Source organism: Bradysia coprophila (assembly GCF_014529535.1).
Source record: "Bradysia coprophila strain Holo2 chromosome IV unlocalized genomic scaffold, BU_Bcop_v1 contig_144, whole genome shotgun sequence".
Lineage (NCBI taxonomy): Eukaryota > Metazoa > Arthropoda > Insecta > Diptera > Sciaridae > Bradysia > Bradysia coprophila.
The window spans coordinates 1,216,341-1,243,305 of NW_023503373.1; the positions used below are offsets into that span (position 1 = coordinate 1,216,341).

Sequence of the window (26,965 nt, forward strand, 5' to 3'; positions counted from 1 at the left end):
GAATTGTCAAATTTCATCCATATAACCATAACCTCAATAATATCTCAGTGTAAATCGCGTAGGCGACGTTGCTCGATTTGTATGAAATATCACGTAAGCGACGTTGCTATGGATGAAATTGTCGTTGTTCGGGTTGTCAAAGTTCGTGTTTACAGTTACTTGGAACAAACCTATATGTAAAATCTTCAAAAGTGATGTGTTCCGGCGTATCTAATAAAATAACGATCTGCGTGAACTCCCCAAAGTTTACAGCCTTGATTTTGTGTATCATTGTGAATCACGCCGTCGTAGTCATTAGCAGATGAAGTAGCGCACCTAACACTCATTGATACGTTTTATTGTCAAAGTAGGGGCGTCATTTACTAAGAACTGACTTATCAATTAATCAGTAAACCAAAAATATCTAGAAGTGCCTGTGGCAAGCACAGTTACTATAATCTATAATTCAATCGATGCATTATTGCATTGCATGTTATTTAAGCTATTTTTCTACAATCAAATGAAATTTCATAGTAAATCAATAGTGCTTGTCATTTCCTGTCGTGAGACCCTAACCTTCTATCAAGTTAATTAATGGAAGGGCATAAGACAATCTTTTTGTATAAAAATAGGAACTTCAGTCTTATAGACACAAGCCAACAGAATGAGCCGTACAACAAGTGCACAATTTATATGAAACATCACTATACTGATACTAATTTATAAGTATTTAGATTAATAAACAAAAACATTTTTTTAATGAAGGAATCGTCATTAAAAAAATTATCAGCCAAAAAATTCGATAAAAAATTGAATGAAAGCGCGCCAATTTTACTGGTACGCTGGTAACTCTCAATATTCACCATGGTGTACACACATTTTTTGGTATTGTGATATTTCTACCACAAAATACCAAAATGGCATCTTATCTGTCAAATGAAAAGAACTAACTACATTCTTCTTGAGATTTTGTTGATTTCTTTTTGTTTAAGATAGACTCGAATTTAATTTGTTTTATAGTCTAGCCCTTTGACTAATACAATGGCTGAACAGTACGATACAAACGGTGATTTTAATTATGGGGATGGCTCAAGTGATTTTAAACGACGGGAAAAAAATGCAACCTCCGAAAAATCAGATGACGAAGAAGATCATCCAATTGCCGAAAAAGTTAGTGAATATTTACGTGAATTGTTGAGTGAGAAGGTGTCAATCGATCATAAATATCCGCATGCTGAACGGTTACTTGAACAAGGTAAATGTTGTTTTTTTTTAAATATTATTGTCGATTGCTCTGCTGTCTTGCATGCCTTTTGACATCATGGCGGTCATCGATTTACGCCGGCTTTATAAATTTTCTCGTAATATTTTTTCTCTGAGCTGCTGGTGTTGGTACAATTTAATGCTGATTCTAGGGATTATAGATTTAAGCTTCGATGTCACAGCCAGAGTCGATGTTTCAATCTGTATGGAAGTCTGTATTTACACCGGTAAATGGGATAATTAGATTAACGTCTTATGGGACATTCGGCACACCGAACTAGTTGAATTCATCATTTTCCATTCAATTAGTTTTTCCGTAGTTCAATGTCCAAGGTGTTCAAAAATTATAATCTCTTTTTGATGAACCACCACAGCCAACTCGAATCGTCTTTTAAATTTAGTAGTCACCATGACCTGGGATATTAGTAGGTTATGTGGGTGCGTCGCCACTTTTTTCATTTTTGGTATTGAGGTTTAATCTGATTGAAGCCCAAATTACACCCAAAGCGTTGTCTTCTGTAATCATCTTTGTCAGGTAACAATTTCCAATTACTTTAAATTTGCGATTGTCTGGGACTGAAGAAAAATGTTCAGACCCTGACCTCGTCCTGATGACTTACATTTCCGGCCATGTTTGGACAATCGAGTCAGTTGGTTCAGACTCTGGATCAGTGTCTATTTTAAGTAATTTTAATTACTAAAAATTACCAAAAATTAAAATAGGCCCTGCTCTGGATACAATGGATAGAAATAACGCTATTGTCTCGTCTCAAACGGATTCGATTAGCCCAAATATAACGCATTCGGAGAACACCGAACTTGAACACAGACGATATTTCTTTCATCATCTAGGCAATGTCTAGTAGGCATGGTCAATTAATAATGGCGTGGTTCAATTTTATGCTCATTGTAACTTATGTGCTTGAGAGGCACACCAGTTCATATTACCTTCACCATGCATTCCCTCCATTAAAATATAAATTAGCCGACGAGAGCTAATTGAATTGAAGTCCTTCACAATTAGGAAACATTTTCTGGCAAACCTTTGTTTATGTTCAAAGAGATATTTGTTTTAGACCACTGATACTCATCGTTGAAACAATGTGGAAGCCTGAATATTTTTTACTAATTACCAGCCGATGTACAAGTCACTTTGATACCCTGGATTTATTTCTTTGAAGTTTATTTTAATCGAATGCGGAGCCCGTTCCAATCAAATGGCATTCATCTGATTTATCTGAAAATACAAGTACTGTTGTTCTATTTGATTTAACTTACTTCCCAAATCTACATACTCAAGGTGTGTTTTTGCAAATACCCGTTTGAAGACACTGATGACAAGCAGACAAATACGTGACAGATTAAGTACATAAAACCTCATGCATACGAATCAAAATTCTTTTTTCGCATTTGTTTCGCACTATCATCCACTCCCAAATGGAAGCTTCTCATCGAACGACATAATCAACCCGATGAAAATTTTCACTCGTCTCGCATCACAAGTACTGGAAATCATATCGTAAAAATATTTAATATTCCAAGCACAAACGAAACTACTACTTAAAATTAGATGAAAATGGTTGGTACACATATATAGTGTTTCGTTTTGCTCCTTTTTTTCGGTAGAATTTCTACCGAAATAAAACCACTCGTCGTACAGTTCAATTTGTCTAATGTAGAACGTATAAAGCATAGCTTTCAACTCTTTACGAATATATTATCGTATTGTATAGCTGAGAATATTAAATTGTTCTCGTACAATATCAGAGAGAAGCACCAGAATTGAATTAAAGCTCGGCAAATTCATGTTCAATTTCATTTCTACAAATTTATTTTTGTAACGTTTATTAAAAACAATCTTAACTTGACTAGTGATTCTTCTAGTGGAATTGACGCACAAATAAATTTTAATCATTCATTTTAACATCAATGAACGTTTTAACCCTTACACTCATTCATTGCCACATATTAAATCTTTTACTTCGTTTGATTGAAGCTGATTGCAGTGAGAAGATGGTGCTTAGTTGACGCCGCGCCCTCTATGATCCAGATGATAGAATTTTTATTTTTTTCAGCTCTTGTTTATCCCATGACGTGATCAAGGGTTTGTTTTCAAAGTGTCACTTTGATTTGGTTTTGAAAAATTGTGAAACAAATTGATGTGTTTGTCTCGAGGATAAAAACCGTTATTCACGCCAAGCACGGATGAAAAATTATGTGTTCGCCTCGAGGAGAAATAGGAAACTCGAGCGAATAGCTATGTCAGAATGCAGACGAGAAGATAGTCATTTTCTTCCCTTCGTTTAAACTTCGAAAGCCTCTGTACTCACTCGTACCCTCGCTACGCTCTGGCCACAAACAACACCCTCGAAATGCAATTTCCGACTTTTATTCCCCAGGTGATATTTTAAATGTTGACCGTTAGGGGACATATTGAGTGTCATATTGTCTTTAACTGTTGATTCGTTTATTCGTTTATTATACTGGACATAGGACATCTACAAATTGTCTCCATCTCGTACGCCGAGACCCATAATTCCTTGAGACCCCAAGTGTCGTTGTATCTCGTTCGATGGTCGACCGTTGGATTTATTTGGTCCAAGTTGATCGACGCCAAGTGTTTTTCGGGTCCTCTCTTTCTCGACTCTCTTAGTCGACAAATATAATTAGGAAGGAAGAATTGTGTGCACACGAACTCAATCTTTGTGACAAAAGAGTGCGACGACAAAATACTAAAAAATTTTGATTCGTTTTTATTTGTTTTTCTTATTTTTTTTCGCGAAGTGTATTCATGACAAACTTTGTGTTCAACTTGGGGAAGGACAGAAAATGTCAACTTGAGCAGATCGCTTAATATTTTCATTTCCACTAAAAAAAGGTACTTCAAGTAACACTAATTAGAAAAGTTTAATTCGCTTCGTGGTTCTTTTTATGCTTCGAAATTCTTTTGACTTCAATTAAACAGAAAAAATCTAAAAGCGTAAGCAGAAATGTCGTCCGTTGAAACAAAGACAATTACTGTCAGTCTCATTCAATTAGACTGCAGGTAATCCAACTAATGCAATTGGGTAAGTTCCTATTGAATCTGTCTACCCATTGTATTTATTACAACTAAATTGGAATACGCCACAAGTTCTTCGTTGAAAATTACTTGAAAAGTTTCCCAAAATTGAAAAATAAGGAAATGATAAAAACTTATGTTTGTTATCCAATCAACAAATTTCAGTTCAACACTACGAACACCAACAAAAAAGAATATCGAACGAAATATCAGAAAGTTGGAAATAAAATACAAACGTGCCAGATAAACGTGTACATATCTACAAATCTACCCTCTCTTCCATTGTTCCAATGATTTATCTGACAAACTCAAGCTGTTTGTCGATAACTGTGAAAACCGTAGATCTATTAGAAACTGAACACCGAATTCAATTAACATGTTCATCGATCTGAGTTTTTGTTGCGAAACAAAAGCTTCATGTAATATCCTTCTTTTGAAAGAAAATTAAACTCAACATTTACGATAACATCATCTATATCCGTTGAAATAGCAGAGAAAGTATTTTTGAATGAAAAATTTTTACCTTTTCTTTCCAAACGAATTAATCAATCCTTCCACCAGTTTCGCTCGGTTCATTTATGCCTTTATTAGATGTGCATACGTACGGTAGGATGGATATATTCTGCCAGCTCGCCAAATCCGTATACCCTTTTGTCGTTTTCCATGAATCTTCATTAGAATCGTTTTATTTGTCAAATTGATAATTAATTAGATATTGAATTGAATTTCTTTTGTTGGAAACTTTCGAAAATGTTTGACAAAAACAGTATTTTTTACGTTTTAGCAGGGCCAGTCCGTTACACAAAGACAAAGTTAGAATATGGAAAACATGTTCAGTCGATTGGTTTTTATCGAATTCGAACTTAAAATGGGGTGAAACGTAAGGGTTCATTAATTTTTCGATCCAACACAAATGAAAGATTGATGGGGTAATTTAATCAGTATATTCAGAGAGGTATATATGTTACAAGCTTTGTTACATGATTCGATTATGGAGTCTACGACTTCATAAATAATTCCCATCGTCAAGCACACGGAAAGATTCCGTCTGAGTAGACTATAACAGCGCGAAAAACGTAAACAAACGAACGTTTTATTGTCTCAACAGTTGTACATCATTTTCACACAACTGACTCATTCTCTTCTCTCTGATGTTTCGAGTGGATACCATTTAAGTTTTCCTTTGTACGTTTTAATGCACTGCATTTTATATATCGTTGATCCGTGAACAAAATGTTTATGTTCATAGAGCGAATGCAAATAAGCTGCGAAACATACACGCTTCCGCTCAAACGTGCTCATGTTTTGGCGCTCCAGCGAAGTAAAGGTTGATTGTCTCAGAATTTAATTACTTTATTCATGAATTAATTGCAAAATACAAGAGTCTATTGTTCACACTTCACAAGAGTTGGATAACCTGTGTAAAGAATAAAACAAAGGCGAACGCTTTTCGAATCAATTGTGCACTAAACAATGTTTCTCGTTAGCATTTAATAAACTTTAAGCATAAATGTCTATCGTATCTTGATACATTTGGCTAATGAATACAGTCACGTTCCATGACATGATCGACAGTGGTTGGAGACGTTTTTGTTTGTTTACATCTTTCGGTCATTGAATTCATTTTATTTCAAGTGGTTCTTATTCGAAATATGAAGTATGTTTAGATATTTTAAATAAAAAAAAGAAGAAGCAGAAGGTGACCTTTCTCGTTAACCTGCTATAAACGAAAAGCATATCCGACGGTATTTGCTACAACAAGGGAAGTAGTAGATTTTATGACTATATCGCCCAATAAATCTACTACTTCCTTTGTTGTAAGTATCATTTTAATATTTTCATTTACATTTTATGGTTAACAGTTAATAGTATATTACTTCCGTGGTTCTAAGTTGTGTATTTGATAAGTGGGGTGTTCCAGCCCGACCCGAAGGGTAGGGCTGTATTCCCCACTTGTCAAATAACGACTTGGAACCTCGTAAGTACAATGCTTTACGTGATTAGGCAATGTAAATGAAAATGAAACATGCCGTAACACGTAAATATACTAACAGTTTATCACTGTACCCACCCCTTCTAGTCAACTAATCAAGCTCATGTAATTTTCTCTTGTTATCCGTGCTGACAAACTGGATAATTAGCTCATTTAACTAATGATAAACAAATATATTTTTTGAAGTGGATTTTTTCGACCTACCTCATCCACGACAGGTACATATTTGTTTACAGTTATGTTACTATGCTTCACAAAAGAATCAGCGTGTTTACGAAAACACAATTGTTAGACTCGACGCGATTCGTCTATATTATAACATCATAATAAGAGTGTAACTATAACAACAATAAAACTACAGATGCTTTCTCTTCTATATGGTGTCGTAGACCCTTATTCTTTGCCGATTATGTTTCGTAATACAAACACAATTTTGTATGAATAATCAAAGTATTGTTTGCTCACAAATATTCCACACAAAATCTAAAGATTTCGACAAGCTGATTACATTGTCAAAGAAAATCTCCCCGTTCTTTTATAACTTTACTTCTCGCACCGAATAAATAATAATATCGCACCCGAAAAACCCTCAGAAGTCGTTATGATATGTAATTTTGAAGACGTGGGATACAGCTGTTTCTTATGTTATTGTTGGCATAGTGTGAGATGTGAAAGCTTTGTAAATTTTAAAAATGCATAATCCACCTCCACATTTATCTCCACCGCAAACATTTGTGGATACATATATATGAGTTGTGTACACACACTTTAATATTATTGTTATCTTTCAGTATAGGTACGTTGCCTTCCCAGTTTCATAGAAAGAAAGAGATTTAGATGTCGACGTTCCTTTATGTGTTTCGATAAAAGTATCTACGTTTTCCCATCATCTTTCGGTGTATATGCCAATGGTATTGTATGCCGTCGTATTTTATATGAATGCCGTACATTTATTATAACCAGGATTTACAGAGAAAATATTTTTGGAGGGCGTCATACGTATGATGTATTCTTATTATATAATATTGAAAATATACGTTAAGCTTTCCATTTCGTCTGTGTGTGATGTTGTCGTTATAATGTTTGCGCAATCCAAGATATAAATCTTTTTCTTCCACACGTAAAGATGTGACGAAGAAAAACAACTTATTTTTAGCATAATATTTATGAGTTATTGTACTTACTGGGCTAACCGTAAAATGTGCAGAGCTTTCAACTTTCCCTGTCGTATATATATGAAAATACAACTTTTCGATGTTTTCCATCGAAGTTTAGTTACTCCACTTCATTTGATTCATTATTGTTATTGAAGATAAGCCACATTTTGGAGCGGTGAACTTGTTTCTCTACACTTAAGTGAACGAAATTGATTTATTTTTCTTAGATGTAACCTACATCCAGCATGGCAAACGAAATTCGCAGCATGAAATCGAAATTCGTTTAAATATTTTCCAACAAGAGCACAGTGTATTATATGTCTGCTAGAAGTTAACAGCCACAATACGTTTATTGTTGCTCAGTTTTTTACTGTTTTGTTTTTGAAGCGTTCTCTCAGGCTACAGTTCTCAAACTTTACAACTTTATGTGCATTCAGTTGAAAAGCAAATCGAGATTTATAATGTAACAGAACTCAAATGTTTTACCCAACGTCTGCTAGGTGGATCTGCATTTTGTTATCTTTTCTTAATTGCTTTACTTTATTTAAAGTTGTTCACGTACCAAGGAAGCTTTGTTCATAAATCCTTTGAAATGAATATGAGAACGTTCAAAGCAAGATTCCATCATAGAACAATACGTATATGTATGTGTGCTTTACCTACTTAATTCATTACTATTTCCATTATAAAACATGCGAATTTCCTATAATATTGGGAATACTAATTCATCTGTAAATAATCCACAAATTTCCTGTTTCAATTTCCTTGCCGGCAATGTTAAAATGGTAATAATGTCTAGTAATAATAAAAGTACACCAACTAGGCATATGCATCGATTCAAATGTTTAGCGTTATTTTCACGAGGCAGATACATTATGGCAAGCATTACCATATCTTATTCCGTTTCTTTAGATAAATAATTTTGCTTCATAAATTTGTTAGCTGCTGGAATTCATTAACCCATCGTACATTTTATTTCTTGATTTGACTTCTATATAATTTATATCCCTTGTCATAAATAAACCTTAAGATTTTCAATGAATAATTTATTTCAACGGGCCTTTACCAAAAATTTGACAACATCATAACGTACAGTACGAATGCGGTTAACGAGACATTCAATTTGTAGCAAACGTTACACCGAAAAGAAAGACGAAAAAAAAATTATGCATATTACACTCCACGGGTTATATTATTAAGATGAAAATTGCTTCGAATAGATTATACTTTGAAAATAAAAACAAATAGAAAGTTTGCCGATAGAAAAACGCTGCTTTTTAACATAAATTTCGTGGCTCGTACATAGTATCACTTCACTTGTTTTATATCCACATTCGCATAAAAGTTAAATTAAGTTTCCAACCCACCAAAAAATATGGAGAGCAAAATTTAATAAAAAAAAAAAAATAAGAAAACAAAACAATCTGTGGGTGGTTTAATTTTGACAAGGAAAAAGAGGACGGAAAAGCACACAACGTAAATTGCTTTCTTTTCTCTTTTCTATTTTAATGAGGGAAAATATCAAAAATTAAATACATTTTAGAAGGTTTGAAGGACCGCCATTTTTGTAATAATAATATTTGGAAGTATTTTGCATTTGAAAAAAAACTTGAGCTTTAAAACGACATTTTGCAACCGATTAAATAAAATTCTGTGACTTTAATGGACAGTTTATTACCAAAAGACATTTTTCTACCGTTTTCATTTCAAGGAAAACATCCATTCTTTTTAGAATAATGGTGGTAGAGTCGTAAATATCGGCTATATTTTTATATTCGAACTCATTATTTTGCATGTCGCATATTTGCAATTTATTATCTATATAAAGTTAAGAGTCAAGCCATCGGTGATTGTTAAAAGCTTCATGAAATGTTTCATGGGACTTTTCTGAGCAATTTACAGGAAAAACTTTGTCTTGAAATAATTTCGTTTTTATGATAGGACTCTGGTCGAAAATTGGTCTGTACTGGGGTGATCAAATTTGTTTTTGATTTTTATCGTTCTGACGAGAACTATGAGTACCTGTGAACTCTTGTGTAAAACAAACAAATTTTAATTCTTATTAAACATAATAGACATCAAAATCTGAACTGAAAGCATTTTTGCTCATGTTGTCTACAGCTGGGCTTGAACTAGCAACCTCTGGTTTATGAATCTAGCGCCTATCTAACTCGACCAACGAGACGAGCAAAAATGAAGTCATTTCAGTTGTTTATGCGCCACATTTAACGTTAACCACTAATGCCAACAATATTCACGTCTTTACTAGCTCACAGGCTCGCATGAATATTGTTTGCCACACATCAGTCACCACGCTGATCTATCCAATATATTACGTTCTCCATTCGTATTTACACTCTCTTTATCTCTGACGATAAGAAACGGGCTAAATTTATAGGAGTTGGTAGGCATTTTAGAGACGCACAAGTTGCCAACGTGGCGTTGATCTTTTAAAAATTTCAGAAAACCTTCGTGTGAGCAGCGTAGGAGACATTTTAAGAAGTAGAAAAATTACAAACTTTTTCAAGTCTTTACAGTACCCGACTCGGAAGATATTGATGTCCTTGGACAGGTAATGACTTCTACTATTGGCGACACACCCACTCTTTTAGGAATCCACTATACATTCTTGTACTACTCAAAAAATTCTCTGGAATTCCAATTTTCATCGCACCTTTCTAATTTGAGACAATATCAAGTCAGGGTCTGACTCACTACCAAAAGGCACTTCGGGAAATAAAAATTGAAAAAGGCCAATTAATTCAATTTTTCGTATAAAAATTCAAAATCCTTCGAGAAACGGCCGACTTCCAAGTATGACCAGTTCTGCACTGTATTAAATGCTTATTAACATATAAGACCAATTTTTGACCAGTTCTGTCATAAAACCGAAATTATTTCAAGCTAAATTCGTCCTGTAAATTACTCAGAAATGCCCCCTGAATCATTTGATACATCGTTTTTATCAATCGCCGATTGCTTGTTTTGAAGCTGTTCGAAGTTTCCGCAAATTCACTCTAAAAGTTTTAACTGCATGGAAGAGTCAATGCAACCAATTATTTTAAAAGATAAACCATAACCATAAATCGTAGAGAATATTTTTATGATCTTGATGAAGATTGCATTCGAGAATACTGGAGAAAGAATTTAGAAAATTAAAAAAAACAACAAATCTATGGAATCTGTTATGATAAAGCGATAAAAACAAACTTGCTGAGCTAGTCAAGCTTTATGATATTACATTCTTCTATTAATATTATAAAGTAATGAAGGAAGATACAGGTTCCGAAATTCTTTAGTTGCTGGAACGTGAAGCTAAACAAAAATATTAGGAGCTTGATGACGACCAGTTGTAGTGTACGAGGTAATAACATAATTCCCTTGACTGTAAGTCATGGGTTATACGAAAACAAATACACCGTACATAACACGTTCACTATGATTAAAAATGTATGGAAATGTGATGAAAAAACGTTAAATGTAAAATTTTGTGCCCTTTGTAAACACGATAACTCAAGTAAATCTCAACCGATTTTAAAAAACTTTTTTTTAATCGACGAAGTATTGAAATCCTCAGGTCAAGTTCGAAAATGGGCGGTATTGGTTCAACCATCTGGTGGTAGTTCTCGAAAGAAGCCCATTCTGCTCTTTGTTGACACGATAACTGGAGCAAAGTTCAACCGATTTTCAAAAACTTCTTTTTAGACGACGAAGTAGTGAAATCCTCAGGTCAAGTTCGAAAATGGGTGGTATCGGTGCAACCATCTGGTGGTAGTTCTCGAAAGAAGTCCATTCTGCTCTTTGTTGACACGATAACTGGAGCAAAGTTCAACCGATTTTCAAAAACTTTTTTTTATTCGACGAAGTAGTGAAATCCTCAGGTCAAGTTCGAAAATTGGTGGTATCAGTTCAACCATCTGGTGGTAGTTCTCGAAAGAAACCTCTTCTGCTCTTTGTTAACACGATAACTGGAGGAAAGTTCAACCGATTTTCAAAAACTTTTTTTTATTCGACGAAGTAGTGAAATCCTCAGGTCAAGTTCGAACATGGGTGGTATCGGTGCAACCATCTGGTGGTAGTTCTCGAAAGAAGCCCATTCTGCTCTTTGTTGACACGATAACTGGAGCAAAGTTCAACCGATTTTCAAAAACTTTTTTTTATTCGACGAAGTAGTGAAATCCTCAGGTCAAGTTCGAAAATTGGTGGTATCAGTTCAACCATCTGGTGGTAGTTCTCGAAAGAAGCCTCTTCTGCTCTTTGTTAACACGATAACTGGAGGAAAGTTCAACCGATTTTCAAAAACTTTTTTTTATTCGACGAAGTAGTGAAATCCTCAGGTCAAGTTCGAACATGGGTGGTATCGGTTCAACCATCTAATGGTAGTTCTTGAAATAAGCCTTTTCTGCTCTTAACACGATAACTTGAGTAAATCTCAACCGATTTTCAAAAACTTTTTTTTAATCAACGAAGTATTGAAATCCTCAGGTCAAATTCGTAAATGGGCGGTATCGGTTCAACCATCTGGGAGTAGTTCTCGAAGCAGCCTTTTCTGCTTTTTGTTACCACGACAACTGGAGTAATTCTCAACCGATTTAAAAACAAAATATTTGGTGGAGAATGGAATCAATTCCTGAGGTTAGGTTCTAAGATAGATTATGTTGGTGTAACGAACAAACTGATGTTGCTAACAGAATTTGTGTATCTATTTCAATAGTATTTTTCTTGTTATGTGACTTTGCCTTGTAAACAAAACCGAATAAATAGAACAAAAATTAACGAGTGTGAAGTTTGCGGCCAGAGCGAAGCGAGGGTCGCAATTGACACGAGTTTAAATGTTATTGAAAACATACGTCATTTTTTACCGGGGCATTTTATATACATAGTTTCGAAGATTTTCAGTGAAACTAAACAGAATTAAATCATCAATGAGAGATTTATTAGACCGTTCTAGTAGTTCTTCTTCTAAATGCGTTTTTGTGGCAATCAATATACAAAATTACATTTCATTGAAATAAATCAATAAATCATTGTCAATAAAAATACTATTGAGAAGCTCAGACAAACAGTCAAGGGATCTGACCCACCCAACAGGTGGGGCCTAGTTTTAATTAAATTGTTTAGTGAGGTGCAAAAATTTGTATCACTTGCATGACCACCTTGTTTTAAATCTTTGTATTGTTCGAAGAAGAATTGAACTCTTTACTTGATAGAGTGATTCCGATTTTGAAATGTTATTTAAAAGTCGACTTATAAATTGAAATTATGGAATGGAGGAATTGAGCATGTTTTTTGTTGACAGTTACACTTGTCAGCAATTTTTCAATAGCTGAATATGGCTCTGTTGTAGATCTCAGTGTAAACTATGCGTAAGATGCTCTATACACATGGTCTTATGTTATAGCCGACTATTAAACCGACCCAAGGTTCATAATTGCAGAGTAAACAAGCATATAACAACAGCTGAACTCACGACACTGCACAATCTATTGAGACTTTGTAATCGATCGCAAACCGAATCATCTATAACATGCAAAATCATAGAATCTAGATCAATTAACTAACGTTTACGCTGCTCTCGAATTCCATTTCAATTACTCCAATTATTCAAAGTATCTGAACTGAAAAGATGTAAATATTTGCTTGGAAAAAAAAGCATAAGCATCTTTGCTTCATCAACCGACAACCTCACTTGAATTCAAATAAACTTATTCAATATCAAAATGTTTACATTGAAAATTATGCTAATATACACATAAATCTAATTTACATATGTTGACTCCATGCATACACATTCACACATTCGCCGCCTGCAAAAATATCCTTTTATTGAAGGATATCACACAGCCATATTATTATGTTTATTTAAGTGACACTATGAGGCGGGTAAGAATGTTTGAAAATGAACCGAAAATATTTCATACGAAAACAACTCAATTAGCTTTAAGCTTTGTGTAGCGAGTGTTTTTAGAAATTTCACACATCGCATGTGGCATTCGCATATAATATGATGATGATGATGATGTTTTAGACAAAATTTTGTTATAACATGTCCTCTGAATATCGTTATATACATATCTTGGTTAATAATGTGTACGATCGTAAAGTAAAAATTACATAAGATATTTATGTTTATCTACTCTGTCGTCATATCTAATTTAAGGAATGTTCCTTACATGTTAGTATGTTACATACAATTATAAAACGTGCCCTAGGATATATCTGTACAACATGATTTTACACACAGTATTATATGTTTGATATATCATTTTGCTTTACCACATACAATGCCATGCACCTAGATGCCATTAATAGGAGTTGAGTTGAGGCATATTACATTTTACCTTGTACATGTACGTTGTGATGTACATATTTTGAGAGACATATTCATTAAACCCGACAACAAGAAAAGTTTAATGAGCAGAACTAAAAGTTATGATGATGGATGCGGCGAAAAATTTGTTGCTGGATTAAAGTTAATGAGTGTGTGTATGTGTTCGCGACACATATCATTACTCACAATTTATGGCCTTTTAACGTTGGCTCAAACGTAACATCATCTTCGAGATTGCCTTTATAAAATTATTTTGTTTTGTCCGATTTACTTTGTATTAAACGTAGGAAAGATGATATTAAATTCCATATCGTCTTCAGCAACCATGCCATACGAAATTTTGATGATTTAAAAATGTTTAACAGCTTTCATCCATGTTAACGGGATAAGATGTGAAAGAATTCTGAAGGGAAATTAGACAGTTATAAAATGTGTGAGTCGAGATAAATTTAATTATAATCTGGCATTTCTGTTGAGAGTTTATGTCATGCGATGCGTAACTTCCGTAACTAGCAATGTTGATAAATAATTCCTGTTCAGTCCCAGCTCCAATGTATTTAGCAGATGATGCAAATACTAAGGAAATACTTATGTAACTACACTTGATATGGAGCTCTATTAATTTTGTGTCAACGTCAATGCTGTACGTACATGATAAATTGAAATGGAGTTAATTCTTATATCTGCAACGTCCTACAGGCATGAGAGTTATGAGATATACAGAAGGTACCGAACTTACGAAAATACAGTCAAGATGTTCAAATTGATGCTGATAAACATTGGTAAGTCCACTTCGGATAATACATTTATATTTGACATAATTGCAGTGTCAAATATTCAAAAGATATAAATTTGGAAAAGGTGAAGTCTCTTTTCACGAAGCAACCGTAACCGTGTTATAAAAAACTTGAACTCGACAAAAAGCTACTGAGAACCGGTGGTGATCCACTTGTCAAACGGACACTACATGAGGAAATTCCTTTTGTTGACAAAGGATTTTCAAAAAGAATATCCTCTGAGGATTTTCAATGATTTTCTGAGGGTTTTTGGTGTTTTTCTGAAGATTTTCTTTCCTATTTTTGCTGTGTTTTCAAGGAAATATTATGATTTTCAATTTTTTTTTTGCATTTCCAAAGATTTTTTTATTTTTCTGAGGATGTTCCACGCTTTATTTCGTCCTTTGTCCACTTTACAGATGTGAGATTTATTACTCAATACAAAACAAAGTGCTTAGTTTCTCAAACACGAATCAAAAAAAAAACATTGTCATGGGCATGAATTTAGGCATGTTCACTGAAAAATATCATCAATCGATGATAAAATTTCCAAATAATCGATACTATATCAATCGAATGTTTTATCGATAATCGATAAATATCGACTGATAATCAACAAATATTCACTGAAAATCTAATTATCAGTCTATATTTGCCGATTATCAGTCGTTATGTACCGATTATCAGTCGATATTTATCGATTTTCAGTCGATATTTATCGATTATCGATAAAACATTCGATTGATATTGATTTTATGAAAATATCGATAATCGATTCCAGGGAAATAATCGATATTTTATCAATCGAATGAATTATCGAACATGCCTACATGAATTGAACTGGGGACCTCTCGATCTTGAGTCAATGATTTTCGCGCTGAGCTAACTGGATGTTGAATTTTGAACAGTTTACTTTGAAGAGTTCTTTTGTTTGACATTTCTTTTTAAACATAGTTGAAAAAGGATGTACGTTTTAGACGTAGTAGCAATATTCAGGCAATATTTTCTAATGATTAAACATCGAATTTCAGACTTCCAAAAGAAGTCGAGTTTTCAAACTTTAAAAAATAATTTTTCATACTTACGACCAAAGAAGTGCGACTTCGTTGCACGTTTTCTCCGTCGGATATGATAAATATTATTGTATTACTCGCCTTCGGCTCTTTCTGGAAACCTCTCACACGCTAAAAATGACTGTTGGATGTTGGTCCTAGGTACGAAATGTACTCTTTCATACCTAGGACCCGAAAAGTGCGACTTCGTCGCACTTTTTCTCCGTCCAATATAAAAAATACTATTCGTACCACGGACTAAAAGCCTTTTTTATTCAAACTTCTCACACGCTAAAAAGACTTTTAGTCCTAGGTACGAAATGTACTATTATAGATAATTTATGAAATTTCTGCCACATGTTTCCTTTCATCTGGAACACATGATCATACGATTCTCGGCATATTTGGATATTTTATTATGTAATTATAGCTATTGAGCTAGAAAATCTTACTACTTTTAAGGCAATAATGACTGGTGAGACCGAATCCAAATTTGTATTCTTGTTCTTAAATTTTCGAGTAAGTTAGAGCTGTTAAGGTCGGATGTTGTTGCAGTACTTATATTTTTTTAGGCTCTGAGAAGATTGAAGGTTTTAATCAAAAATAGATCCGATTTTTTAGTCGCAATTTGGTCCATTTATCAAGTCGGAATTCTATCATCGCGTCTTTTGATGTCGGATTCGGGCTTGTTGGTTGGCAATGGCAACTCCGAGTCAATCAGAAACTTGTGAAATTATAATGGTCTCATCAAAGGCCAGGGCTAAAAATTAAATAGTAGAATTCCTTTCCATACGCATTATACGAACCTCTTTTTCTTAGATGAAGTCTCAATAACCACAAATTAATTCGATCGAACTCCTAATGGCAACAAGTTGATTTTTCGCGATAATATTAAAATGAACGTTAAAATCACGTTCTTTTAAATAATTGGTGAAACAATTCAGAAATAACTTTTGACATCAACACCAAACAAAATATTATTGTACGTCTTACATGTAAACATCCTACGTCTGAAACGTAAATCATGTTACGGCTAAAACGTACATTTCGACGATGAGACCAATGGCTGAGTTATCCGTACATTTAACGTCTTAGACGTACATCACTACGTCTAGTACGTAGAATGTACGTCTAAAATGTAGATTTTTTACGGCTTGAACGTACATCCGAAATTTAATTTTTTTGCGTGAAGATTTTCTGATGCAAAAAATTTCTGGTTTTCAATGGATTTTGTAGAGATTTTCTTGTGACAATCAAAAAATATGTTCTAGTGCTTGGTTCATTGATACGGTCATTCTGATTTAAAAAAAAATGTTTTTTTTGGGCATATAGAAATGTAACATCTTTTAATTAATCTTAAGAATTAATCAGTCTAGATCTAACACAAATTGTAGTTAATCTCAAGCTTTGACTTTCTTACACGAAACTGCATTTCTAACTGTTTCCTTTAACTATTTTCAGGTAATGTACAACTTGGTTTTACTCAAAAATGATGCAGAACCTGTAAGTCTTATTTGTGGATCATAAACTTGATCAAATTAACGAAGAAAAAATGGGTAATTGATTGAACATGAATAATTAAGACCGCACAGGCATGATTTATTTTCACCTGACGATCAAAATTTGACCTATTTAATGAAAGCTACCCTTAATACACAATTATAATTTTCTTCTTCCGATACACCCCCTAGCGAAAAATATTGTTCGCAAATATATATTATTATCCATCCATGTTATTAATTCTGTCAATTGCGAAGGTACACAGAAACACACACACAGCCCAGAGTAAATTGAAGTTTAACAAGCAAATAATATGATTTCAAAATTGTAATTAATTTTGTAATATTGTTTTGTTCAGAACATTTCAGCCACAAATCACGTTCAGGTACATACTGAGGGTAAAACGAAACGTATATAGATAGAGATACGTGTGATGATGTATAAATTGAAGTGGGTGTAGGTTACATCTAGATTATGGAATGATGGATGTTGTTTTTATTGATATATAAAATGTTCTCGTCCTATATAAAATGTTACTCGTATTACATCCCCAACATACAGCCATATAGCCGAACGTGTACATTCTCTTTCGCATATTATATGTTCGATATGTGTGCAAGGAAGTTCCATCAACACTACAAATATTATAAATTCATTTGGTTTTGATTGATTATTGATTGGTGGTGTGAAATATCAAGTATGTTGTACTGAATAGACATCTAGTGTTGGATGAACATATAAATTGATTGCATAAGAGCTTGTGCGAACATTTTGAAGGTAATTACTTAATGGTGTTGATATGAGTGACGGTATTATTTTTGGAGAATGCGAAGAAACGTAATGGATGTGCAAAGTGGCCGATACATAAGTGACGAATATGTATTGTTTGAGATGTATATCATATTATCATAATGATGAATGTGTGTTCCGCCTTCCATTCTGTCAAATATTATTAGAGAATCTAATGAAATCAGTCTGCATATTTAGTTATCAAGTCGAATAGAAAAGATACGTGTGTCTTGAATGCAAATTTGCTACAAGCTCACTTTACCAACGACTTTATTTGATAAACGGAAATATACCGCAAACTTTGATTTGTCTCTTCGAATGTGTTAAAGATAACAAAGGAAATTAAATTTCCCGAGTTGCGAAAGTTTGAAGTTTGTACTGCGACAACCAAATTTTCTTAACACTTTAGATAATTGCTCAGATAGCGCATACATGCACATCTCTAAAGTATTTTAAAACAAAGATCTAAATTCTTTGGAATGGAAAGAAATATATTATAAGTTGAAGTATGCAAGACTTAACTAACGAAATACAATTCTGTCCTACGATCTACAGATTTATCGCGTTCGGCATAGTTCTAAACGGTAGAGTTTTACTAAATTTACATTTTAATGAGATTGACGAAATAATTCAATAATGAAGTAAATTAAGGGATGCAATTCGTAGGCCAGCAAAATTACAGTCGGCGACTTTGAAAAATAAGTGACGTATTTAGCTTCAGCTGTTTTTCAGCCCATCTACTCATACAAACAAATATTACTTTACGTCTTTAAGCGGTTTTACCATTTAAGTCTCCGAATAATATAACTGCCATTTACAGCAGCCTCGGTGTTCCCCTTAAATGTCATACTGTATCAGTGAAGTAACTTGATATCGGGGGATACGAGATATCTAACTTCACTGAGATATTAATCTACTATTGTTCAACGAGTGAACAAAAGTTGGAAATTGCATTTCGAGGGTGTTGTTTGTTATGCGATCAAAAGTCATCTGTTATCCAACGTTTTTCCAGAGGCTAACATAACGCTTTTCACAACAAAGGCTTATGAAAATTCAGTGGAGGGAAGAAAATAAACTATTACTCGCCTGCGTTGTGAAAAGTACTTCTTTACCATAATATGCCTCAATACCACACTCTCATTGCATCCACATTATATTGTTTCTTTTACGAAATTTATTACAGCCGCAATTCCACCATTCTTTTGCTTAGAATTTAACTATTTGTGCGAGAGAATAATTTTCCGCACAAATAAATTTGCTGATAAAAAACACTATTTTGCTGGTCAAACAATAGGTGCCATTAAATTATGCACTTCAATGATGCAAGAGTTGGACTTCAGCACTCCATTAACAGTCTTTCACCATGAACTGAATGTGAACAGCCAAAAAGCCAGACAGAACTAGACGAGAAATTTTATTTGCATAAAAAAAAGCAAATCGATTCTTCCATTCCATTTGATGTGATAGAATGATTCAAAATAATTTTATTTTGGGCAAACATGTCTGCTATCCTCCCCGAACGAATGGTAAAATTATTCGGTTGAATTTATATTTATTCCGAAAATGTGTGACAGTTTAAATTAAATTTAACATTTTGTGCCCCTAATGATATTAATTTAACATCCACAAGCTTTCTGTCTTCCCACAGTATACCCATTTGTGCTAGATGTTCACCAAAAACTTTTAATCATACCCCGATATACATAACTCATTCGAAAATGATTCACCAAAACTCGCAAAACTTTCCGAATTTCATGCACTACATTGCTATAGGATTATAGTTTCAGAAACATTACTATATTTCCAGAGAAATACATTTTAACGCCGGATGAGAATACCTTCACTGGAACAACGTTCATAAATGTGTTCTGCATAAATACGAATTAAGTGTGTTCCATTACCTTATCTATAACTCAATAATTTCAACAACACCAGAAAGTTCTACAGGGGATGAACTCTATCTGTGTTATTCGTTACGTTGCATGAAATATGCAATGTGTAACGTGATACAAAATACAAAGTCAGGTCATTTGGCTTAAAATATTGAAAGCTATTAATTATGCAGGATTGATTAACAAAAGTAGCAAAGTGTTTCCGGGTGCTTATCCCTGTGGAAAGTGTGCGGTATCGCATCGATCATCGATGTTTTACATTGTATACACATAACATCATTGCGTTAGATAATAATTTACGTTAATTACATTATACGGAATGGGCATGTTTTCGAAATGGAAACAAAATTGATCACAAGAAAGTTAACGCTTCCATTGTGGGAATTGATTACGCAAAAATTGCTTCAGTTCAAAATTTAGTAATTAGATTTTGTTTTCGCTCTATGACGCCCACACTTATACGGTAGGACCTAGCCAATTTTAATCAATTGCCGGATAATTTTGCATTGGTCAACAAAATTTGGCTACTCAACTGTGGGGTGCTTTTTGGAAATTAAGCATCTAATCAATTTTCAATGTTTGGGATGAACACATTTTCTTTAATAAAATTTATTGGTCAATTCATATTAACATTGGACATGGGAACTCCACCAAATTAGGTAGTGTGGAGTACCTACTATACACATCACTGGCAAGTACTTTCTTCATATGGTCTGTACAAGTCGCTATGTATCGTACTGTACTCCTTACATGCATACGCAAATGATGCAAGGGGCTGCTCACTTTGATTACGCTAAAATTGGATCTCGTCTAATCAGACTTAACTGATTTAAGACGTTTGACTTGACTAATGAGTGGTTAATCACTTGGTTAACAAGTGGTTAATCATGTTAATCAGATAAGTGAGCAACCCCTCGAAATGATGATCAAAAGTTTACAAGTAATTTAAATGTGATATAACCAACCTTTCTACGTGACTGGTGCTCACTAATCAAAATTTCTGCTACTCTAAAATCTCAAAAAGGACGTTTGATGTAATAAATAAAAAGTTAATCTAACATATGAGCTTAGTCGTCTTTAAACAGAGTTAACAATGTTAAATTGAATCATCATGCTAAACTGGTAGACTGCATTTTATACAAACCAATCCCGTTTTTTGTCGTTAAAAAACCTCAAGAAATTTATTTTAAATTAAATTTTCGTAGAAAACTCTTCCATATTTTTCTCTAGTAATTCGCATAGCTCCTTTATTGTAGTCGTGACAAGAACAAACTCCACTCTTCAAGTAAATAGATAAAATTTCCGCATAAAAGAAGCATCCCCAGTCCCACAACCAACCCTGTAGAAAATTACTCAAAAGAAATAAAATGAAATATTTTATCGTTGCACTACGTATCTTTCTATATAATATTCGTTATTAGGACTCGCGTGCATGCATAAAAATGGTTGGATTGCTTAGTATCCCAACCAAACGATATATTTATTTTATTTTTGTTTCCTTCTGTGAGCTGTAATTTGTAACAGACGTACGAAATAAAGGTATTTGCATACCATATCAAGTGTAATATTATGTGACTGATGTTAAAGCCAGAAAAAGTAGCTTTGCGACGGTATTATGACATTTAGCCAGAATTTCACATGTTTATATGGTTTCAAAGTTGCAAATTTTATTATTATTAAAGTACAGAGTTTAAAGCAAGCATTCTACAGTGGATGGAAATTGTACAGTGCACTTGCCTCTCTGGTAAATGTTTAATCATCAAACAAAATTATAGTCAGTGATGCTTTCACGGTTACATTGCTCAGCAGAGTAATAAACTTTTTGTACCATACGTCAGTTCAATTATAAAAATTAATGTAGCGAAGATGTTTTGATATGTCAAAAGAAAACACGGTTGTGCACCTCTCGGCTATAAAATGCGTTTCACAGGCGAATCAACGAAATTGCAGACGCTCCCTATATCAAACCAGTAATGCTACTATAGAACTGTAAAATGGCATCTCTCGAATCTCGGTGTGGTAAACTAGGTTTGCGTTTCGAATTTTTCTCCAACTCGATGGTTGCGAAATGAAAAGAAAACATTGTTCATGTTCAGGATATTTTCTTTTGTGCTTGCTATAGTACCGTAACTTGTTCCATTCTGCTAAATTAATTGATTTTATAAAACACGACCGTATGCTATCCAGGTGTACGTGTATAAAATTTGATTAATAGCAAACGGTTTTTTGTCTCATCATAAACATTCCATGCAAAAGATGTTTATACTTGGTAAAACTATCAGCTAATTAATGAACGATACCTAGTCAATATGCGTCATAAATCCTAATTAGAACCGGTGAAGGATGCAATTTACATAGAACATGCATTAATGAAGATAAACTGCTAAACTACTTTACAAACTAAAAACGAAAATTACGTTCGTTGTATTAGATAGAATTTACTACAAAAACTTAAATCATAAACATCTCCATATTAAATTATGAATGAGCATAGTCCCTCCTTTTCCATATTTTAAACCAACGTTTTCATGAAGCTCTTTAATTTAATGAAAATTTTACTATTTCCAACATAAAATTACATCGTAAACAAATTGAAGTTGAGATTAGTTTTAATTCAATTTGATAATTAAAATAATTTCCTCCTTTCGGAACGTAACAACTTTAATCATTTTAAAAGTTCCAACTCTAGCTTTACTTGTGTCTTTATCTTGTGTCTATTAAATTTAAATGTTCATCGGTGATGTAAATTTGCGTTTACGTTCGATGTGTTTTTGTAAACATTCAATGAATGTGAATCCCTAAAATTCATAATTGGAAAGTTAATTAATCAAACAATCAATAAAACAGCAAATCGATTTTGTTCGACACGTGTCGTACTTACTTATAATATCTGTAATTATTTCTATATCGGTAAATTTCTTGGCTGGTGATTGTTGTATCATATCTGTTCAAAGCACTGCAATCAACATAAATAATTCCAATAAAGCAAATTATTCTCACACTGTACTGTACCCTCAATGTTTTACGTTTGCTGTATACCAAAATATGAAAATGAAGCACCATTGGATGTGAGGTTTGCTCGTCAACATTATGTTTTCAGTTTTCACATCATTTAATTTCACTCGCAGAAATTCTAAAGCGCGTGAGTGTGTTTCAGAATATTTTTTTTTTTCTCCGCAGAGTTTTGAGGGCATTTTATCCATTTTCAATGGGGTACCGTTACGGTACTCCCGTATAACAACTGACGAACAATTTGAAACGAAAACTTGAAAGTTTGTTATCGCATGTTTCATGATGTTGAGGGAAATGAAAGGAAATTTATGGAACAGGTGTGAGACAGATGTTTTTTAACTAAATCGAAATGATATGCAAAGAATCTTTCATTTTCATCTTCTTGATAAAGGTAAATGGCTAAGTAGAAATTAATAAAGAAACGTCGGAGAACTTTTCAATTCTATGGCTTTTCGCAGAATGTAAAAAATAATAAATAAAACGATCTCTGCAATCCAATGAGAAAAAAGACCCGACGATACAAAACAAATCCTAGATTATCTAATTGATTTTTCGATTATAGATTTCGAAAGGTATCCCCGAGCTCATCGTAATTCAATTCGCATTGAATTTCCATTTTTAATCAGAATTTCCCTCGATACAATTTACAAACAATTTCGCTAATGTGCGGATAGAACTCCTACAGCAGGTATACATTTTAGAAAAAAAACGAGACCCGCTTTGTATGCGAAAACAAAACGTTCGAATAGAAATATCGCTAAGCTGTTTGAATGTCAGCTCGTTTTTTTTATTCTATTTCGTTGATAAAAATTTATAGATGCGGTTCGTCTCTCTCACCCACTCCCCTCAGTTCTCTAAAATAATTCAAACATTCCTTTTTACAAATCTTACCAAAGTGAAATCACTTCGAATCGAAAACGGCAAAATGGTACAAATACAATAAAAAAAAAGTTCGCTCGTCAATTCCGTTTTCACCCTTGTTATATAACAATCATTCCACATAAATTAATAAAGATTCACCACAAAATACCTTACCCAGTTCCCATTCCATACAGCCTTCCACTCCATCCATTCCATATACTACCATATTCCCATCATCCATAAGCATGTATTTCGGTTATTTGTATTATTTTCCTCCAAATTTATTGGTTATATACGGATAATATGTACGAAAATGCTTTCTTTGAAGGAAAATTCTTCAAATGGAACGAATGAATCTATTGTGGTTTTTCATTTATAGCTTAAATAATATTATTCGTTAAAGTATCGAGATTTATGGAATGTCTTCTCGGCGTTGTTGCGGCAAAAACGAAGTTTTACCAATTTTAATTTATTACACAAAACGGGTTGACTTGACATAATTTAGAAAAATAAGAGTTAAAACCAATGTGAATAACCCAAGTCAGCGTTATCCAATATTTTAGTGCATGTTCAAGCTTGTGTATTTGAAGTTTCATCGTTTGCGCTGCATTTTGCTTAGGAAATTGAACTATAAAGTGCCGAATGCGAAACATAACCTCACCAGATCCGGTCAAAACATACAAATACACAAATTTGTACGGATTGCTGCAGTTACAATCGGATATACAAAGGCCACGACGGTAACATTGCTTGATGCTAAGTCACCTGCATCAGAAATGTGTTCTGTATTGTGCAGAGATTAAGTCACAATTACCTTTGTATCATTACGCGTTTGCACGCCTGCGTTAGCATCAAAAGAAGCCTGCTGATAAACCAACTTTCATTGGTCGACGAATTTTTGTGGGTAATGTTTTCCATTTGCTGTTTATAGACGATTCTCAGTCATCTTTTAATTAATTTTCCTTTTCATTTTCCATACGTAAAACCGAAACGAAAAACCGAACGATAAATTTGCAATTTCTATTGTGAGATTCCCGATTGTAAGAGCAACCTTATGTAAGTCCAAAACGAAAGACCAAATTTTATCCCGCTCTTCCATTCGTGTGAATCAACTAACTTAACTCTAACTGGTTTCTATAAATTGTGTAAGATCGAAACGTAAGACTATACCCGAAATTTTTGTTTTCAGAAATCTTCTTTCTGACTATTTCGGTTGCTTAGTGCCAGTCATGAAGCTGCGTGTGTATTACCAGAATGTTCAAGGTCTTAAGTCGAAGACCTACGAGTTCAGGTCTGGCGTCCTTTACAATGACTATGACGTTATAATATTGTGTGAGACGTGGCTGACTGATGATTATGATGATTCTGAGTTGTTCGATGATAGGTATATAGTGTACCGTCACGATCGAGACCGGCTGCTGACAGGAAAGAATGATGGTGGTGGATGTCTGATTGCCGTAAAGAGGGAGTACTACTCGATGAGGATCACTGATTGGGAACTTGAACAGGAAGACGTTTGGGTATCGTTAGACCAGCTCAATGGTAGCAAAGTTTACTTTAATGTTCGGTATGTCCCCTGCAGGAGTTCTTTTGATGTTTATAACATCCAACTGTCAAAGATTAATGAGGTAGTAAATGTGATCAAGCCGAACGGATCTTTTGTGTTGGTCGGGGATTATAACTTAGCCGATACTATAGCGTGGGTTGCCGAGACAGATGGTTGCTGCAAGGCTTGCAACGTCGTAGGGAACATTGCTGGTTCATTTGTGGATTTGCTCTCTCTGACAGGTCTCAATCAATTTAATACCAAGCGTAATGTTAATAATCGGACTTTAGACCTCGTTCTATCGAATTTCGAACCTCATAAGTTGGTTGTCGATGATGACGATGACCCGATCGTTCGTAAGAATATCCACCACCCTCCAGTTTCGTTTATGCTCGATGTTTCCCCTCTCAAGTTTCTTGATGAAAGCCGTCCGCCAAAGAGAAATTTTTTTCGAGCCGATTTCGATGTGATGAGTGAACGGATGAGTCGTATCGAGTGGAATAGAGAGTTTGATGGGCTTAACGTCGATCAGTCCGTTCAGAGATTTTATAGTTTGGTGTCAGGTCTGATTGACTCGGTTCCCTTAGTTAAGAGCGCGGTGAAGACCTACCCTTGTTGGTTCACGGGTGATCTGGTAAAGTTGTTGAAGTTGAAGGTTAGAGCGAGAGTCAAGTTCCTACGCACGAGAGACCCAGTTGATTACTCGATGTTTTCTCTCTTGAGAAAGGAGTTTAAGTCTCGTAAGAGGCTGTGTGAAGAGGCTTATATTGACGATATAGAACAGAAGGTGACCGTGAATACCAAAGCTTTCTTTTCCTACACTAAGTCTCTGAGGAAAACCAATTCCGTGCCTAGTCAAGTCCATTATAACTCAGAATCTGCTGCGGATCCCGATTCTGTGTGTAATCTGTTCGCGAAATATTTCGCAAGTGTCTTTAAGCATAATAACTATCGTGACTTTGTTGTGAGTCAGTTAGCTCCGGACCTTCACATTTGCGACGTTACCATCGATGAAGTGAAAGTCATTCTGGACAAGTTGGACCAGTATAAGGTTTCGAGCCCTGACAACGTCCCATCGATTTTTTACAAAAGACTGTCTGCAACAGTCAGTGTTCCGCTGGCTATCCTTTTTAACAAATCGCTTCATGAAGGTGTGTTCCCATCCACTTGGAAAGTCAGCAGCGTTACACCGGTGTATAAGTCAGGTAAGAAATCTGATGTATGTAATTATCGACCGATAAGTATACTTGCAGCTGCATCCAAAGTCTTCGAAAGAATTGTTTTCAACAGAGTCTACTACCATGTAAAAGAATATATTACTCCTGTTCAACACGGTTTCGTCACTGGCAAGTCAACCCTAACAAATTTACTGGAATTCGCCGTACAAATCACCGACTCTATACTTAATGGTGGTCAGCTGGATGTAATCTTCACGGACTTCTCCAAAGCATTCGATCAAGTCCCACACACGTTGCTGCTGCTAAAAATTCAGAATTTTGGTATCAAATCAAATGTCCTGCGCTGGTTCCGGTCCTATCTATCAGGAAGAACGCAATTCGTTTTGATCGGAGGAGGTAAATCCAATGGATTCACGCCATCATCAGGAGTTCCACAAGGCTCAATTCTTGGTCCACTACTGTTTCTGTTATTCATCAATGACTTACCAGATGTCTTCACTTCCACCTGTTCGTTATTTGCCGATGATAACAAATTATTCCGTAAGATCGAAAATGCAGCTGACGGTGTTTGCTTA

At 34.4% G+C, this 26,965-nt stretch overlaps 1 protein-coding gene across 8 annotated transcripts in view; it reads left to right on the plus strand.

Annotated features, from left to right (window-relative positions):
- The first annotated feature begins 893 nt into the window (after positions 1-893).
- LOC119071232 (KH domain-containing, RNA-binding, signal transduction-associated protein 3-like) overlaps positions 894-26,965 on the plus strand; it is a 45,904-nt gene continuing 19,832 nt past the window's right edge. Inside the window, exon 1 of one of the 8 annotated variants that reach the window (XM_037176057.1) lies at positions 894-1,234. In XM_037176057.1, coding sequence (XP_037031952.1) covers positions 1,021-1,234 — 214 coding nt within the window. In that variant the 5' untranslated portion in view covers positions 894-1,020. The remainder of the gene's footprint in view (positions 1,235-26,965) is intronic. The other 7 variants (XM_037176051.1, XM_037176056.1, XM_037176055.1 and 4 more) reach the window with 7 other exon arrangements.